This window comes from Vespa mandarinia, chromosome 12 (genome assembly GCF_050613455.1).
Source record: "Vespa mandarinia isolate Hongniang chromosome 12, ASM5061345v1, whole genome shotgun sequence".
Classification (NCBI taxonomy): domain Eukaryota; kingdom Metazoa; phylum Arthropoda; class Insecta; order Hymenoptera; family Vespidae; genus Vespa; species Vespa mandarinia.
Genome location: NC_140821.1, coordinates 623,164 through 640,477, shown reverse-complemented (window position 1 = coordinate 640,477; position 17,314 = coordinate 623,164). Strand labels below are relative to the sequence as shown.

The 17,314-nt window shown below is 34.9% G+C and overlaps 1 protein-coding gene across 2 annotated transcripts in view; it reads right to left on the bottom strand.

Annotated features, from left to right (window-relative positions):
• Window positions 1-17,314, bottom strand: part of LOC118448892 (uncharacterized) — a 44,792-nt gene that overhangs the window by 16,986 nt on the left and 10,492 nt on the right. Inside the window, exon 1 of one of the 2 annotated variants that reach the window (XM_035882808.2) lies at window positions 7,892-8,740. The exons of the other annotated variant lie outside the window; for it this stretch is intronic. Coding sequence (XP_035738701.1) covers window positions 7,892-7,937 — 46 coding nt within the window. The 5' untranslated portion in view covers window positions 7,938-8,740. Of the gene's footprint in view, window positions 1-7,891; window positions 8,741-17,314 lie in introns of those variants that run through there. 2 annotated transcript variants of the gene reach the window in all.

Sequence of the window (17,314 nt, the reverse complement as noted above, 5' to 3'; positions counted from 1 at the left end):
TTCACCTTACTTTACGAAATCGAAAAGTTCTGTTTTGCGGTCGAACGATCTATACGTAGATGTATATAGATACGCGGTGGCGTTCACAAAATTTCACGAAAACTTTCCTTCCCTCCTTCGTTCCTCTCTCTCTCTCTCTCTCTCTCTCTCTCTCTCTCTCGCTCTCTCGCTCACTCGCTCTCTCGCTCTCTCGCTCTCTCGCTCTCTCGCTCTCTCGCTCTCTCGCTCTCTCGCTCTCTCGCTCTCCACAACATTTTCCATCTCTGATCACTTAAACTTCAACTTGGCTTCAACGGGAAACGAAAAGTTTACAACGACGTTTGTTTAAATGAAATCTTTTTCCTTCGACCGGGCCAACTTCGAACCAGGTGGATAAAGTCTGGAACGAGCGAGCTACGATTTCATTTCTTTTCTCTCTATTTTTCAACCAGCAAAAACCTAGATGCCTTCTCGTTCAATTATACTTTACACGACCGCGAAAGTACACGAGCGCGAAGTAACTTTGCAATTAGTAGTCGTAGAAAGTCATTCGAGAAATACGTTGTCGTAATCGACCTACTACCATTCTACATCATGGACTACTACCTTCATTGTTAATCAAGAATACACAATGAGAATTAATAATAATTTTCGAGAAACTTTGGAGTCTGTTAAATCCATTGAAAAGTAATACAACGCTCTAAATAATATCGCCTGAAAATCATATAATAGCGATTAGATTGCTGCAAATCTAGGGACAATTTTGCTTGTCAATCTGATGACAAAAAGAAACCTTTCACTAATATAATTTTTTGTATAATTCAGCTTGGACAGGCTCTGACGCAGTAAGCTGACGTAACATATTTATTTTACCGCTTGACCCACGAACGAACGCATGCTTCAAGAGGCTACGACATAGCAACCATTAACGTGTACGTTATTTAACGTCCCCTATCTACACGTCAATCTTTATTTTTGATTTTTAATGGAAAATCTCAACGATCGAGCGGCCTTCGAGTTCGCTCTTCGATCACCTGCCATTCGATCGAACAGAAAGATTCTTTATATAGATTTAGGGTAATTTGTTAACGCGAAGAATCGAATGAAAACACAAACGAATGTTTGCAACCAACCAAATCTATCTGTAGTTTGCGAGTATAACCTTATTAGATAGAAATTCTTTCAAAGAGAAGATAAATCCTTTCGAAAAGTATTTCTTTAAGAAAAACGGAGAATCATCTTTTTGTTTATTGCAAAAGCCGTTCGACCATGCGTGTTATTCCGTAAAGTTTCGACCGCACTTACGATCCCCAGCTGCGGAGAGCAATGCAGTAGCGCCTTCGTTTCCCAGGACGACAGTGGCGAGGCGACGAGAAGAGAGGAGAGGAAAGGAGAGGAAAGTATGGACCAATCCGAGATGCTGGTGGAGCATCAACGCGATACCACCAAGGAATCTACCCCCAGCGTAGCGACTTAGAAACTCGTAAAAGCGTTTATATCGTCCTACCTATTTTCGCTTATCCTCTTATTCTCGCTCCTATCGTCTTCTCTTATTTCCTTTTTCCAAAGGTGAAAGCTTATTCGAGTTTAATTTTTAAACAGAAGAAACGGAACGAATGCGTTCTCTATTTGGAAACAAACTTTTTAACCATTTACCACCGTCCGAACGAAATTACTATCGTTTCTCTTTCACGAAATTGAATTTTTGGAATGTACAAATGATAGAAATTATTACGAAACGTATGGGTGAAAGTTAAAAGCGAGACTAGTATTTGCTTGTCATGCGGCAAATTACAACGTTCAAATAAATGCGCTAGTCGATAGTTATCGTTTAATGCGACCGCACGAAAATGCTTTATTTAAAATTATATGGACGGGCGAGCGAGCAATGTATGTAAACATCGAAAGTTTCTCGACACACGTTTACGATCGTGTTAGGTATAGGATCGTCATACACGTAACGTGTATATCAGAGGTCAACCTACAAACACGAAAGATGCGGAAAAGCCATTGAAAAATGTCCGCGCTCGATACGTGCACTAAACTATTCTATAAACATAATTTTATAAACGCGTTTTGTATTTAATTCATTTTAATGAACAAATTTTCTACAATAACGTGACCGCATCAGAGAATACGTTTCGAATTACCTTAAAGGTCTCTCTTTACCGTGTAATTTCATTTCCACTGATGTTAAACGCGAAGCTAGTATTAATTAACGATCGTCCGATAAGGGAAATAAAGAGGTATCAAATTCCACTCGATTTGAACGGGAAACTTGTATTCGAGATTAAAAGTGAGGATCCGAGCGAGACGATGTCAGAATGGAATTGATTTTCCTGCTGAAAAGATTCAAGAACCAGGAATGTCTCCGCAATATACGTGCGACGTTCCGAGTTTTGTGAGGAAAGTTTCACGGGGATGAAAATAGATCGATAACGGAACGAAACGTTTAGTCGAAGTCGAGACGCAGTTAGTCGTTCTCTTTTCTACAGTAAAATTAAGTTTCTTTTTTCTTATTTGATGTCGAATGAATTTAACAAGCAATATATAACAAAATACTTTCGATCGATTCATTTCATCGATTGCTTTGAAATCTGATCATTGATTAGTCGTGTGCAATTATCGATTTATTTATTTAAATATCGAATAGAGTGCCTGGAAATAGGCAATGCTTCATACCTTATCGGTAATGTAGATTGCGAGCGTTATTTATCGGTAAAGAATTTTCTCTATCGCTTTAGCGTAAAAAGTGTTGCATATCTCTGGGCGATCTGCATTATACTTTTACAAACAATTACGAACGTTAAAAAAGATTTTGGACGTGACGCGACAACAGAAAAGAAAAGATCCTTGAAAAATGTTGAATGTTCTTTCATTCTTTTATAGAGAGAACAGAAAAACAAACAAAAAAAAGAAGAGAAAAAAATGATTATAGAGAGATGGAAGATCTAATAACATAAAATGTACTCCGGAACAGTCGGAGTCGATCGATAAAACGTTCCAAGGCATACCAAAGTAGCCCTGTCTCGTTCTAGTTTTATTCGCTTCTCAATTCTGTCGGACGGGTTCGTACAAAATGGGGCTCTCGAGTCTTTCCTTCGAAAAGAAAGAATTTTACGGATAAAATTGACTTCCCGAGGACGTAGAGTTCAAGGCGACGGCTGAAAACGTTCCGGAAAATCTCAGAGATCCCTTTCTTCGAGACGAATGAACGCGATAACCCAACGAAGGATCGAGAGAGAAAAAAAGAAAAAGAAATCGAAGAGAAGAGTTTGCATTGGAAATTCAGCAAACCCGACGGCAAATCGCTAGTCGAAGAACTAGTAGCCTGGCGATCGGCCAAGGCCCATATCCCAACTGTATCGACCTTTTACTCTCTCGAAAATAACGGTATCAGCTAATAAATGCAACCCCTTTTACCCAACCCTTTTTTCCTCTCTCGATCTTTCGATATAGGTAAATCGTTCTATGCCTTGTCCCGGTTTCTTTCCACTCGCTCGATCACAACACGCGATACTTGACTACGATCGGAAAGGAAAACGTTCGATCTAGATATATAAGAACTCTATTAATGCTGTCGCTTCGCCGGAAGGTCTTTTGGAGGAATAAAGGAGAGAGCAAAAAAGAAATGAGAAAAAAAGTACAGGTCTTTGATGGCATAGAAGAAGCATACTTTCTTAGGAAAAATATAAACGAGAAAAGAACGAATCGTACATTTCGTAAACGACTTGTTTCGTATCGACGGAAGGAGGGAAAAAATTGAGGAAAAATTGTACACGGCGATGACAATCACGGAGAGAATGCTTGTTCAGGAATTTTGTATCACACGGAAGCAATTAGTCTAGGGGCAAATCGAATCTCTCTCTCTCTCTCTCTCTGTCTCTCTCTCTCTCTCTCCGTTCTCAAATCTCAACCGAGAGAGGGAATTTGAAGAGACGAAGCCATGAGGAAGCAGACGTCGGAACGAGACTGTCATTTAATTTGTATTTAAATTGAGTTCGATCTATCGTTTTGCTCTATTCCATGATTTCTCCCCTCTTTCTCTCTCTCTCTCTCTCTCTCTCTCTCTCTCTCTCTCTCTCTCTCTCTCTCTCCGTCTCCTTCTCACGCTCCTCATTTTTTGTTCTCGTTGAAACGACCGACGCAAAGTACACAAAGAAAAGGGATACGTTTATGCCAATTGACTTTCAATGAGAATCGGTCCGAATTGTAATCGATAAAAAAAAAAAAAAGAATCGAAAGAAGGAACCTACAGAAGAGCGAAAAAGAAAACATAAAACAAACGCTCGTGTCTGTTTTATTAATGACGAATCACAACTCGTTCAGACCACTTATTGACTTTAATAAAAGTGCTTATCACGTGCGGTCCTTCTTCTTGTTTTTTCCTCCTTTGGCAATAAGTCAGAGACGCGTGTTACAAAGGCACGTAGAACGTACATACAGGGCATACGTTTTCATTATCACAGTGCTCGACTCTTACTCGCCGTCATAAAGCAGTCACGGAAGGTTCGCGTTTTGCTTTTACGTACATAAAGGGGCCAGGGTGTATGTATTACTCGAGCACAATTAAAACACCGTCGGCCTCGATTAAATTCTCTTTCTCTTTCGGTACGTAGGGAACGTTAATTAAACAGTAATTAACGACAACGGCGTTGATCGACGCGTATACAAAGCTCGCGAGCTTGCGACAAAGCATTAATAGGTCGCTCGTCTTTCTTTCAATTTTCTCGCGAGCCTTGTAGAAATTTATCATTGCAAACGAGATTATTGATCGAACCGCGAATATAAAGATTTTTTTTGTGGATCATACAATAGACGATCTCGCGCTAAATATTTCGATATATTACGATCGAAGAATCTATAAAGGCGAAACTACGACCTTTAGTATCATTTTAGATGTGATCTCGAGCTCTACAATTTTGTCCGGCAGCTTTGCTTTACCAATCGTAGTGTTTTAAGTGGCCCGAAATGAATTCGACACTCACACGAACGTGCGCACTACTCGAGCATGCCTACATCGTCGGAGGGTAAATTGCATTCAGAGTAAATTTCGGTATCAGTTTCGCGTTCCGCTCTTCGTTACGATACGAAATAGATAGAGATAGATAGATAGATAGATCGATACGAGAGATACAGAGGGAGAGAGAGAGAGAGAGAGGGTGAGGGGAGACATTTCGTTATCGTTTCACGATAAAACGACCAAATTTACGTTCACTGTAAAACCGACTTGTCGATTCATTTTCAACAATAAACGTACACGTATGTTTTCATACGTCTTAAAATAAAATTAAAGAGGGAGAGAGAGAGAGAGAGAGAGAGAGAGAACTATATGATCACTGTTTATTTGTAATGACAATCATAGTAAGGATCACTGTGAAAAATAAACAAACCGTAGCTCTTGTATAAGCCATATACGATACAACATGGTCGTGTTTTTTGACTTACGCACGTCAGGATGAGCGTTAATTCCGTGAAAAGAACTTACACAGAGAAACATACGCGTGTAAAGATATGTGTATCGAAGGATTAATCTTTGACCCTTTCCGAATGGAGATAAACAAGAGACTGAGAAACGAAAGGAGAGTAGCTCTCTACACAGCGAACACATACCTCGAATGTAACGCGATACTACAAAAGCACCTATCGCGTTCATGGCTTTTCGTTCGATTCGAACGAATTCTACCTATGCTTCGTAAATGTCTCGTGAAAAGCACCGATCGTTCGTTTCCTACCCTATTCGATATCCCTTTTGTCTTTATCGAATGTACTAGGATTTATCACGATGCCAATAGTATGCGCTGCTCCAGTAGAATGATTGCGTACTCGCGTAATGGTATACAGGTGTACATTAAGGATGCATTAGTTTTCGATGGAGAGAGAGTGCGACGAGAAACGATGGTGGCACTCGACGGACGAGGCCGACGTTCCAATTTGATCCGTGATATGCGCCATAGAGAGGAACAGAGAGAAAGAGAAAGAGAAAGAGAGAGGGAGAGAGAGAGAGATACTTTGCAGTAGACGACGACGACGAAGCCGCGATGTCCGGAGACCCTGTTATACAGGAAATATAATTACATGGTGCGAGCTGTAAAGCTTATATATATGTATATAATATTACATTCTACTTGTACGAATAATTAACCTACGCTGTCCCTTTAAGCAATAGGAAATAACTAAAAGAAATATCTCTGCGTTAACTATAAATTACAATGTCTCTGACATTGATTCCAAATCGGAATCTCTTTTGGATCATCTTTTATGCGTAAAAAAACGCGCATTGAACGAGGAGGCTATCCCGTTTAGAATGATCTAATTCCAGTTTCATCCAAATCGATAACGCACCACCATTGCCAACTCGTTTGGCGAACGGCAAGCTTTAATGCCCGTTGCCATTTCATAATTGAATGGAACATCTCCGTTCCAACGGGCACATTTAATAGTACAATACGTTCCATCGGAGAGAGATCTTCCCTATGCCATTATCGCGGAATCCCGCAATACCGGTCTTTCTAAGCGATACAGCTGCCGACGCGTGAATATTCCACATGGAGTTGTTCTCTTCTTAAATATTGAAGACCCATAGGCATAACAATGACCAAATCGTATATCTGTCCGTTTCCCTTTCTATTCTTTTCCATAACGCAAGTAGTCAAAATTTTAATATCTGCGAAACTTGCCGTCGATTAATTATCGTCGTCCCAAATCTCAATTCAATTTCTTATCTATGCACATACATATCTCTATTTGTTTTCCCTTCGAACGGACAAGTACGAAAGACCTCTTCTCTCTTTAACGACACATATCGAGCAACACTCCGTGATTTAATCTTAACGACCTATCTAGCAAAGAACGAGATGAGGACTCCGCGTTGTAAAGATTATGCAGATTTTACGATCAATAATCAGCGCCGGTTCGCTCTCGCGAGGGAGAAAGAGGATCATATTACGTCTATAACAAGAGAGCTGGTATATGCATTACCATAACCTTAAAGGTGGCTCTATTATGGCCGGTTATTACGAATAATCGCGTTAACTGCCGTCACGACTGCTCCTCTCCTCTTTCTATTCCTCTTTCTCTCGGTCTTTTACTTATTATTTTCCGATATTTCGTCGTCGTGGAAAAGGTGTTACGATACCCCGATAGGTATATAAATTTCCTATAATTTATTGAACATTCACGATAGCGGCTAGGTAATTTCGTCGATCGTTGCCATAATAACGCAATAATAACTGAATGTTTTAATAAAATTCTAAAAGTTTTCATTACGAAAAGAGTCGACAGTTTGTTCTCTAAAATAAAGTAAAAGTAACATTCTAATTAGATTTTTCCTTCTCTGAATGGTATGAAAAATTGCTACCATTGTAAAAATCGCAAGCGTTTACTCGCCGTCGAAAGAGAGAAAGACTTATCGCGACTCGGCTGTACGCGGTTGTTTCGACGTGGTTGTGAAAGTAAAACTCCGTTGCAAATCGCCAATGGAGAAGGACAGAAACGTTTCGCGTCGAGCGTATTCTCGGGATTGCATTAAAAAGTTTCCGAGGTAACGACGACGATTCTATCGTTGAAAAAGTCGACAATTTTCACACGTAGAGCATGAATTCGTTACGCGAAAGCGAACTCGGTCGCGCTTTTCCATCTAAAATTTTCAATGAGAGCTCGTTGAAAATTTCTACTCACAATATGTAATATTACCTATCCACCCATCTAAGCACGCACGCGATGCATGAAATTCGTGCAAAGTGTCTCGAGAAAGTTACAGGATCCTTCCTTCTAGTAATCTCGAATGTTTGTCTTCGGTAACGACGTCATGAATTTTCAGTAGAACCAGAAAGGGGGGGGGAGCTTTATGAAATTCAAGAAATCGTGAACGTCGCGTTCTCGTCTTAACGAAATAAAATATTTCACTCACTCTTATGCTTCGAACTGCTCTTCCACAAGCCTCTGAAGAACGACATCCTCGCTGTCCGACGTAGCCCGATCTTCAACGAATCCGTATAGTTTTTCTTCGTTTTTGTTTCCTTTTTCTTTTCTTTTTTTTTTTTTCTTTTTTTTCTGTTTCTTCGTTTCGTATTCTCAACGATTTTCTCGAAATGAATAAAACACTCGCGAGAAGATCAAGGAGACACGTGTTCTATAGGTTTTAATTACGTTACGATTCGTCGCACGTTATATCTTTTCCTGACTCGAGACGAGAAAAACGTTCGCAATTCGATAACAAAATCTTCTTCGTGGTAATCTCGAGATCTCAGAAAAGTGACATACTTAAAAGCCGTGAATAAACTCGTAACGGAATCAAAGGTTGAAAAGAGTTATGCTGTTTCGCGTGGAATACGTGTTGCCGCGAAGGCGCACCGCCTCGATGTGAGAGCGTCCGCCGGCGCATCGGGTTTACTCCGCTCCCCTAACTCGTACATGCGCATCTCACTCGCACTTCCCAGATTCCGGTTCCGCATCCGAACCGAATCCGGTCGGAAGGATAAAGATTATTTTTCCCCCGCTTCTGATCGAGAATAACGCGCGCGAACAAATGTTTTTTCTTCGACAACTAAAACAACGGATACAAACATAACCTCCAATGATTCTTTTCAATTTTGTCACTAATTTTATCATTGGATATCGCAGAATCACTGATTATATGTTTATAAAGTATCTCAGTCGATCCTTGACAGAGACGCAACGCTGATAAACTCCCTTTATCACTCGTATTAAACAGGAATAAATGAAATAAACATTCAGCGAATTGCGGAAAAAGAACTGCCGTGAATCTATGTACACGTAGATCGATATCGTAATGTTTTAGTCGCTTAAATCCGTTTGCATTATCGACTTCAATTTTGAACGACAAGTCTAACGAAATTTCGAGATGGCACACTATGTCCCCTTTTTAGGTTATCAGGAGTGTTTGTACAATAATATCTGAATTTGCATGGATGTGTAACGTGCTATGTAACGAACGCTTGCCGTTGCCGAGTCGAAATCCCTGTATGTATGTGTCGGCGAGCAAACAGAAAATTTCGCGTCGTTCGTCTTAGCATTGAAAAGATGTACATTTTCAAGAAATTATATAGATCGTTGTATCGATTTATATAATATAATTTATATAGATCAGTAGTGATTGTGACTATGGGCTAAAATCTTGTCGAACACGAATTAAAGCATTTGCGTGTATGTATGAAGCGTCTGTGCGTATAAACGTCAAAGTATTTTTTACCTTACCTTGCCATTGTTAAAATAGGTTTAATTCAAAGAATTATATAGATTATCAGGCCAATTCTTCTCCTCAGGATTTTTATAGGTTATCAGCATTCGAATGTATAGTTTTCTTTATTCTCACCATTATTCCATATCATTACTACACTGTTTCACCTTCTTCTTCTTCTTCGAGAGAGAAAGACTGATAAAACTACTACTGAATTCATAATAAATATTTCAACTAATGATCATTTATTATCGAATACTTGTAGATAAAAATTATATAAAATATTATTCTTTTGGAACATTTACAGGAATATATGTATATGGATTTACCATAAATAGAGATAAATTTTTTTATTATTCGATCGATTAATTGGTTATTTATTTGACTCGAGAGTCAAACTATAGAAAGGTAGAAAAGAGCTATGTTCGTATTGTGTTAACTACGCGCGTATATATTTTAATTACCTTCGTAGAAATAATAGTTGTGCCTACTCTATCGTCATAATTTGGATTAATAAAATTATTTAGGATCTTTTTCCTATTATAGATTTTATATTATAAAAGACTAATTTTTAATAAGAGCCAAAGAAATTGATATATTTATTGGAACGTAATTACCCAAAGTGACCTAGTGCGCATATGCCGCGTAATGTTATCATCTTGCCGATAAAAACAACGCCATTGGTTGGTTTGTGTCGACTTTAACACGAGATACGTATGAGTCTCATCAATTACAGGTAAATTAGCATATTTTTTTCTAATGCACCTCCTTTTTCTATCCATATATATGTATATATATATATATCGATTTCTTGAAATGCTTTTTTTAACATATATTATTCACAAATCAAATCATCGTCGCATATAAGAAATATTCGAGAAAATAAAATCAGCTTCTTGGTTTATTCCGCAAGGCTATTATATATCCATATTTCTCTCGCTTTTTAACAATTCTTTAATTAACCATTTTTCATTAATAAACCGTCATAAATCGTAGTTCGTATTATATTCGATTTTTATACATGCATAGATACATACATATACGTACACAGACATATGAATCCTCTTACGCAGCTACTCTTAAACAAATACTTTTATTTAATTAAAAATAATTGTCTATATTCGTAATTCTAATTAATCAGATTTTTCATGGATTTTATGCTCTTATATTTTATATCGTATTATGTTATTTTTTAATAATTGTCGAAAAAATTAATATTTTCATTGACTCAGTAGGTACCGGAAGTGACGTTCTGTCAATTACGGGGTCCACTTTTCTTCCTTGCTACTAGTCTTATTACCATTTTGGATACACTGACAAGTCCACACGATAGCTCCGCATTTTTTCAAGTAATTAGCATATTTTTTCTAACGTATATCCTCTTCCAATATATTAATCGATAGCTGAACACGCGATTTTTAAGAGGCCGCGTTTGCAAGTCGGGTTATCATCGCGTTTAAAAGATATCTGCGAAAATAAAATCGGCGTCTCGGAAATCCTCAAGGAGGCTATCGCATCCTACTTTTTTCCAGTTTTCTAGATTTATTTTCACGATATCGATACTTCTCTTGCTTTTTAACGATGCTCCGATCAATAATTTTACATTAATAATTGTGATCGATCGATATTTTGTATTATATTCGATATCCTCACACCATATATATGTACATATATATATATATATATATACGCACCATATATATGTACATATATATACGCACAAAATATATGTACATATATATATATATACGCACGACACACAGTACCTATAAATATCTCGACACACATACACACACACACTTTTAGTCTTATCCTATACTAATAAGTTCTTTCAATTTTCAGATTTCCAAGAATTCCACGAGCATAGCCATTCTTAGTAATATGCCTAGGTAAGTCTACCTCTTTTTAATGACATTCAGTGAGACTCAACAAAGAGAGATAGATATCGTATGTAAATAAATAAGCTCTCGGCTGTGGATTTCCACGAAATTCTTTGGTCGAAAATTTCCAGGAAATTCTTTAGCCGAGAATAACAAAAAAATAAAAAAAGAACAATAGAGTATTCAATGTAGGAAAGAGATCTTCATTACGTAGTTTAAATATAGTTTCTATGTTCTAAATATATGTAGTAAGGATCTGCGAAAAGATCGATTAATTTTCTTTCCATTATATATTTTACTATTTAACATTTCATCGTTTATTCGATATTATAGAAAATTTATTGTTACATAGTATATATTGTATGAATTTGTATACTTTTCAGATTACTCATCATCGAATTTACTTTTTATTGTTTGATTTAAAAATATTATCTCCGAGTGATGAGATTAAGAAATTGATATTGCTTGAATTTGTATCTCAAGATGCAAAGCAAGCACTATCAAGTCAACGAATCCATAATTTGGTACATTTCAAAAACCTTTACTTTTAATAATATGTTCACATTAAATTTAACATATTTATTTTAAATAATATCTTAGAATAATCTTTTAGAATAATATACTTCTTTAATATGTTACCTTCAGAGATGATTTGCAGGAAATGTCCTTTATAAATGTGATATTTATTTGATGTATAATTTTTTGTATGTTTCAGTTATTCTCAAGTTTTCCAAATTTTTTCTGATCACGCGCAAGGTGGTCTTAGGATCAGTGTTTGCTCGTAATATTTTCATATTTGTTATTCATTGATAAAATTTAAATTAGTTTCAATAGAAATTCGCGAAGTAGAGTCAGTGTTAGTGCATTATTCATCGTTCTGGAGCAGGATGCTCATCATATAAAGGATCGACAAAGAATCTAGTAAGTAAATTTCTTTCTTAAATATTTCCTTAATAATGAAAAAAAAAAGAAGAAAAAAATTGTATTTTTAAAAATGATTCTATAATAACTTTGTCTTTTTTTCTTTTTCAGATCGTCATTGAAAACGTGCGGGTGATAACGAATCGAGTGTTGTATCGTATAAATAAAAATTAAAAGTACTGTTCGTTTGTTCAAATTTGATCGCGATTCGGGATTCTATTAAAGACAAGTGTATTTTAGTCGATTACGAGCAAAGTAATCATAGTATTAGGATTTGTCCGTCTAAAGTTGTATTTTTATTTTAAAAGAAATTGTTCGTGAATTAGAGTCAGTGCATCATTGAAGATGAATGAGAAATAAGACTTTTTCTGTAGAAAACTATTGGTAAGTAAATTCACAAATTTCATAGGTAATAATTCAAAAAATTTTTTTCATTACAATAAATTCCATAAAAATTTCTTTTCAGTTCTTTGTAAGGTCATCATTATAATCCTGCCTTATCAATCTACAAGGATGTTAACCTAGTTCATGTTCGATCTCGGATCAATCTATCTGATTTTCAACCTCATACGGATCAATCTCCCTCAATTTTATTCTACATCGCAAACGAGTGTTTTGGAGCCATCGCAGAACTTCTTAAGTAGTGAGTGAACAAATTTTAAGTCCCTCCAGTGCTCAATCATGTCGAGGACGAAAGGTCCGAATCGGCACGAGTAACTGGTTGTAATTTTTTAAATAAATTATTGACGAGCACGTGAATAATTTCTCTTTTGAAATTACTCACGAATAGATTATTTTTTTTTTTTTTATACATATTTTCCATTGATTGTTTTTTGTGCATGCTTATTTTTATTAGCCCAGGATAGGGTCCTCTTGTTTCATCGGTTCGACTTGTTTAATTAACAGTGCAATTAATTAGCACTTGCTTTCTTCCTGTTTGTTCGCGATATTAGTAATGAAATCGGGCATTCATTTACCCGATTTCGTTGAAAAGGCATGTGTGGTCTGTGTTACATGCATTGCACCGTACTTAGTCTATTTAATTGCAAACTATTTCGATATATCTATGTGTATCAACAAATGAACAAGAAGACAAACGCGACGGATAGATTCTGAGAAACAAGTGATGGATCATGATCTTGTCTTTTAATTAGAATAGTCACTTGTTGAAAGGAATCGTCCGAGGTTTTTTAATTATAGTTGCATGAAAAATTAATTAAATGTTCAATCAATTTCATTGATAAAAAAAAAAAAATTACAATAGAATGATTGCTTTTAAAAGAAAAAAGTCTAGTAGAGCCATTGTTAATAAAAAAAAAAAAAAAAATAAAGAGACTTGTAGAGTCATAGTCCGTAGACCCTAGAATAAGTTAATCAATTTTTAGATCAGGATTTTCAGCTTCTAATGAACTAATTCCCGTTTCTCCCTCCCCCCATTTTTTCTGCGTTCTCATCTATGCGTGAGCCCAGGTGTTACTCGTATGGGTGGAGAAACAGTTAATATGGGTTTAGTTTTGTCTTCCCTTATTGGCGGCTGTCATAGCGTTAGTGATTGCGCACGATGTATTTTGCGCCTGTGTGTACGTGTTAGGTGGTGCTTTGTACATCGTTTCGCGATAACTTGAAAATAAATACGAATATTGCTATATTAATATATTATTATTTATATCGTTTTGCATAGTAGAGTTACCATATATCATGTGGAAATACTCGTATATTATTAGTATGTATATATACTAGTATGTACTAGTATTTTTTGCTTTAGTCATTTACGCAATAATCATTAGCCTTGACGGTCGATTACAGCAATTGGTACGTACCCACCTTAGTATGTAAGTTAGAGAAACGTGGTTGAGCTAGGGTGTCGGAGGTGCCCCGGGGCATACTCTCTAGTGTAGGTTTTTGCACCCTGGCGGTATGTGAGAGAATCGTGGAGTGTGTGTGTTGGAATGAATGTTTTGCTATATTTTTTAAATATAGATCATAGGCAGGCAGATAGCATAACTTTTTCCGTGCGAATGTTTGTTTAATTTTAAGTAGGTAGGACCGGATAAGACGTAGAATATAATTTCCACTTAGAAATGAAAAGTTTCGTCTCCGGATATTATACAAAGTTTCAGCAAATTTTAGAATTACTCAGCATGTTTGTTTTCCTCTTTATTTTGCTGACGCTCTGTATAGCGATATATATCAGTATGGAACAGTTAAAAATTTTTTGCGTTTGTTTAAAAATTCATTTCTTTCGAATTAGCAAAAATTTTTTAACATGTTCGATACTTAATATTAAGTATTATAACAGTTTGCATTTTCGTGGTTTCTAAAATAAATTATAATTTGATATGCATGTTTATTAAAGTAAATATATAGTAAAAATGCAAAGTAAAAATGATCAGATAATCATAAGATATATCATAGATTTTCTACTTTTGTTCGATACTTGTTAATTCTAAAAATGCAAAATGTTAATAATAGATTCATCGATTAGATTTAATATCTGCTGTGGCATTCGATTAAATGTGTTTGTGTAGATGCGCACGATTGATGGATTTTTTCGATCCATTGATCGTCCACAAACTAGGATAGTTCGTGAAATATATAATAAGTGTTTTTATTTTTATTTTTTTTTTTTTTTTATTTATTTATTTTGTTTTCCTCATTAATAATTGCGTACGATGAAGGTAGGGAATGCCCTACAGCAGTGGTTAGGACACGAAGCAAAGAAGAGGCTATATGCCGAAGAGGCCCCCACAAACTGTGGCTCAAGAGGGCAACTATCGACTACGAGTTATCTTTTTCAAAGGTACACAGTTCGTTGTAATCTTTGAAAATCTGCTCGTGGTCTTATTATTTTATATTTAATCATATTATTATCTTGCTCGTCAGTAGTAGTAGTTATTACAGATGGAGATGATTGACCATTCCATCTCCATTAAGGTACATGAAGTTCATGCCTGAATCGTTCACCAGATGCACAAATACTTAATTAGTGTCAAAAATACTTAGATTCGTGGATTATTAAATTTTTTTAAATAATTAACTATCATTAATATTACAGTAGTTACTCTTTTACAATTTTTAACTCTGATGGAATATTATTTGTAATTTTCGTATAAATAACGCGGTAAAGAAGTAACTTATAATATAATTCCTATATATTTTATTTTTATTAATTATGATAATATTTGAAACTTTTCTTGATTGATTAAGCATTATACGTTGTAACGTAGAGTCGGTCACGCGTTTAAACTTGATTCTATTGCAACGCGAAATATAGGGATTTGATAAAAATAGATAGGGAATTAAATTGAAAAGTGCATCTTCATATTGGCAGAACAAATATGTGCTATATTTCATGTTATTATTTGTATGATCATTGTATGATTAATATATTTTCTTTTTGTTACAGATGATCATCGTTGGATTTATTAACATCAGCTATTTTCGATTAGAGCGCTTCCAATGATTGCTGTTTTAATTGTCATATGTATATATGCATTTCTGAAGGCAAACATAAAATATCTAATATAATTATTTATAATTCTATAAAAAATATAATTTTAATATTACTGTAACAAATATAATTTTAAACATAAGTGAGATGTATTAAAGATTTTGAAGGTGTTAATGAATTAAGGTTTGTTTCAGATTTACAATCTCAATTGGATTCTTATATTAATAATATCGGCAGGCATATAGAATGAAATTACATATTTTTTCAATTTTATTCTATTTGTTTCCATGATTTGTTGTATATGCAGTATTTTTAATTTTTCAGGTCTTTTCGATTGTTAAAATTCTTTTGCGACATGACACATTAGGATGTCCAGGTTTCCGATCGATACCGTGGCGATGGAGAAAATTAAAATTTCCACTAGTTTTTTCTCTGATGCTTTAAAGATTTTATAATTTTTTTCAGATTCTAATAAGTACCATTCTCAATTTTGTCATGATCAAACTTTTTTTTTTTACTTCTACTTCGCAGTCCTCTCGAATCTCAATGCGGGCTCCTAGATAAGTGACATTGGTTTTAATCTGCATATCTTGAATAATGTTCAAGTTTTGAAGTAATGTATGTGCTCGGTTAATTACTAGTAGAGAACATTTTGGCTCTATTCAGTTGGAGACCCACTTCCGCACTAGTCTCTTCAATGCAAGAGAGAAGTTCGGTCATTTTTTCTTCATGATACCGATAATGATATTGAGAGTATAGTAATATGTAAAACTGTATGACGTTGATTTCAGAAAATATGAAAGAATTAAATGGTATTATCAAACTGTTAGAATTTCTTTGATCACAAAATCTAATTAATATAATGCTTTATGGGTGATATCTATTTTTAAAACCTTTAAACAATACGATGGCGTAATTATTAATGGCTATTATTTAGTTTTCGATAATAATAAATAGCCTTAACGATAGTAATAAATAGCGTTATTATTAATTATAAGCATTTAATAATAAGAAATATTTCATTTTATAAGTAATGGTATTATTATAACAGTTTTACTTTTTAAGTTAATTTATTTTTAAGGCTTATTTAAGACAATATTAAAGAAAAAGTAAATATTTCTTTTATCAAAAGTTCCAGTTCTATGATTAAGTCATTTTTAAGATCAAATTAAAAAATGTAAATAATTAATAGATCTGCCATTTTTGGCCAAAGATGGCAGATCTGTTAATTATCCGCCACTTAGTAATTAAAATAGTTTAAAAAGCGTGGATATATATTGGATTAATTCATGAATGAGTGTCGTCAGTTGTAAAACAGCATTTATTTATGAATTAACACAATATTTTTTTAATCTTTTCTTGAATTATATTACTTTATTTATCTTTTAAATATCCAACTTCAGATTTATCAGTAACAAAATATTTTGTATTAATTATAAATGCGAGATAATAAAATGCGATTATAAAATACATGTGCTTTTATATATTCCCAGTATGTACAAATTATACATAAAAATTATATCGATTAATAATATCAGGATAATGGTTTAGAGAATATTGATAGAATTTTAGAAAGATATCTTTAAGACGATTAAAAAAAAATCCACGCTTTTTCTCACGGGTAGATTAGAGTAAAATTGCGGTTTATGAACCCTCGATCAACTATGATCGGGTTGATAGAAGATTCATTAAACGCGACTAATTAATGTGTTATTTTAGCCAGTGGATCTCCACATGCAGCAACCTCCACGTGGTGAGATCTGGGTCGGTATTACTTGCGATCTATCAAAATCTAAATCATGTAACGCAAGTACTATCGGGCTAATAGCTGCATATTTCGATGCTTTTCTAAATTATTTTTTTTTCTAAGTGCATTTAGAC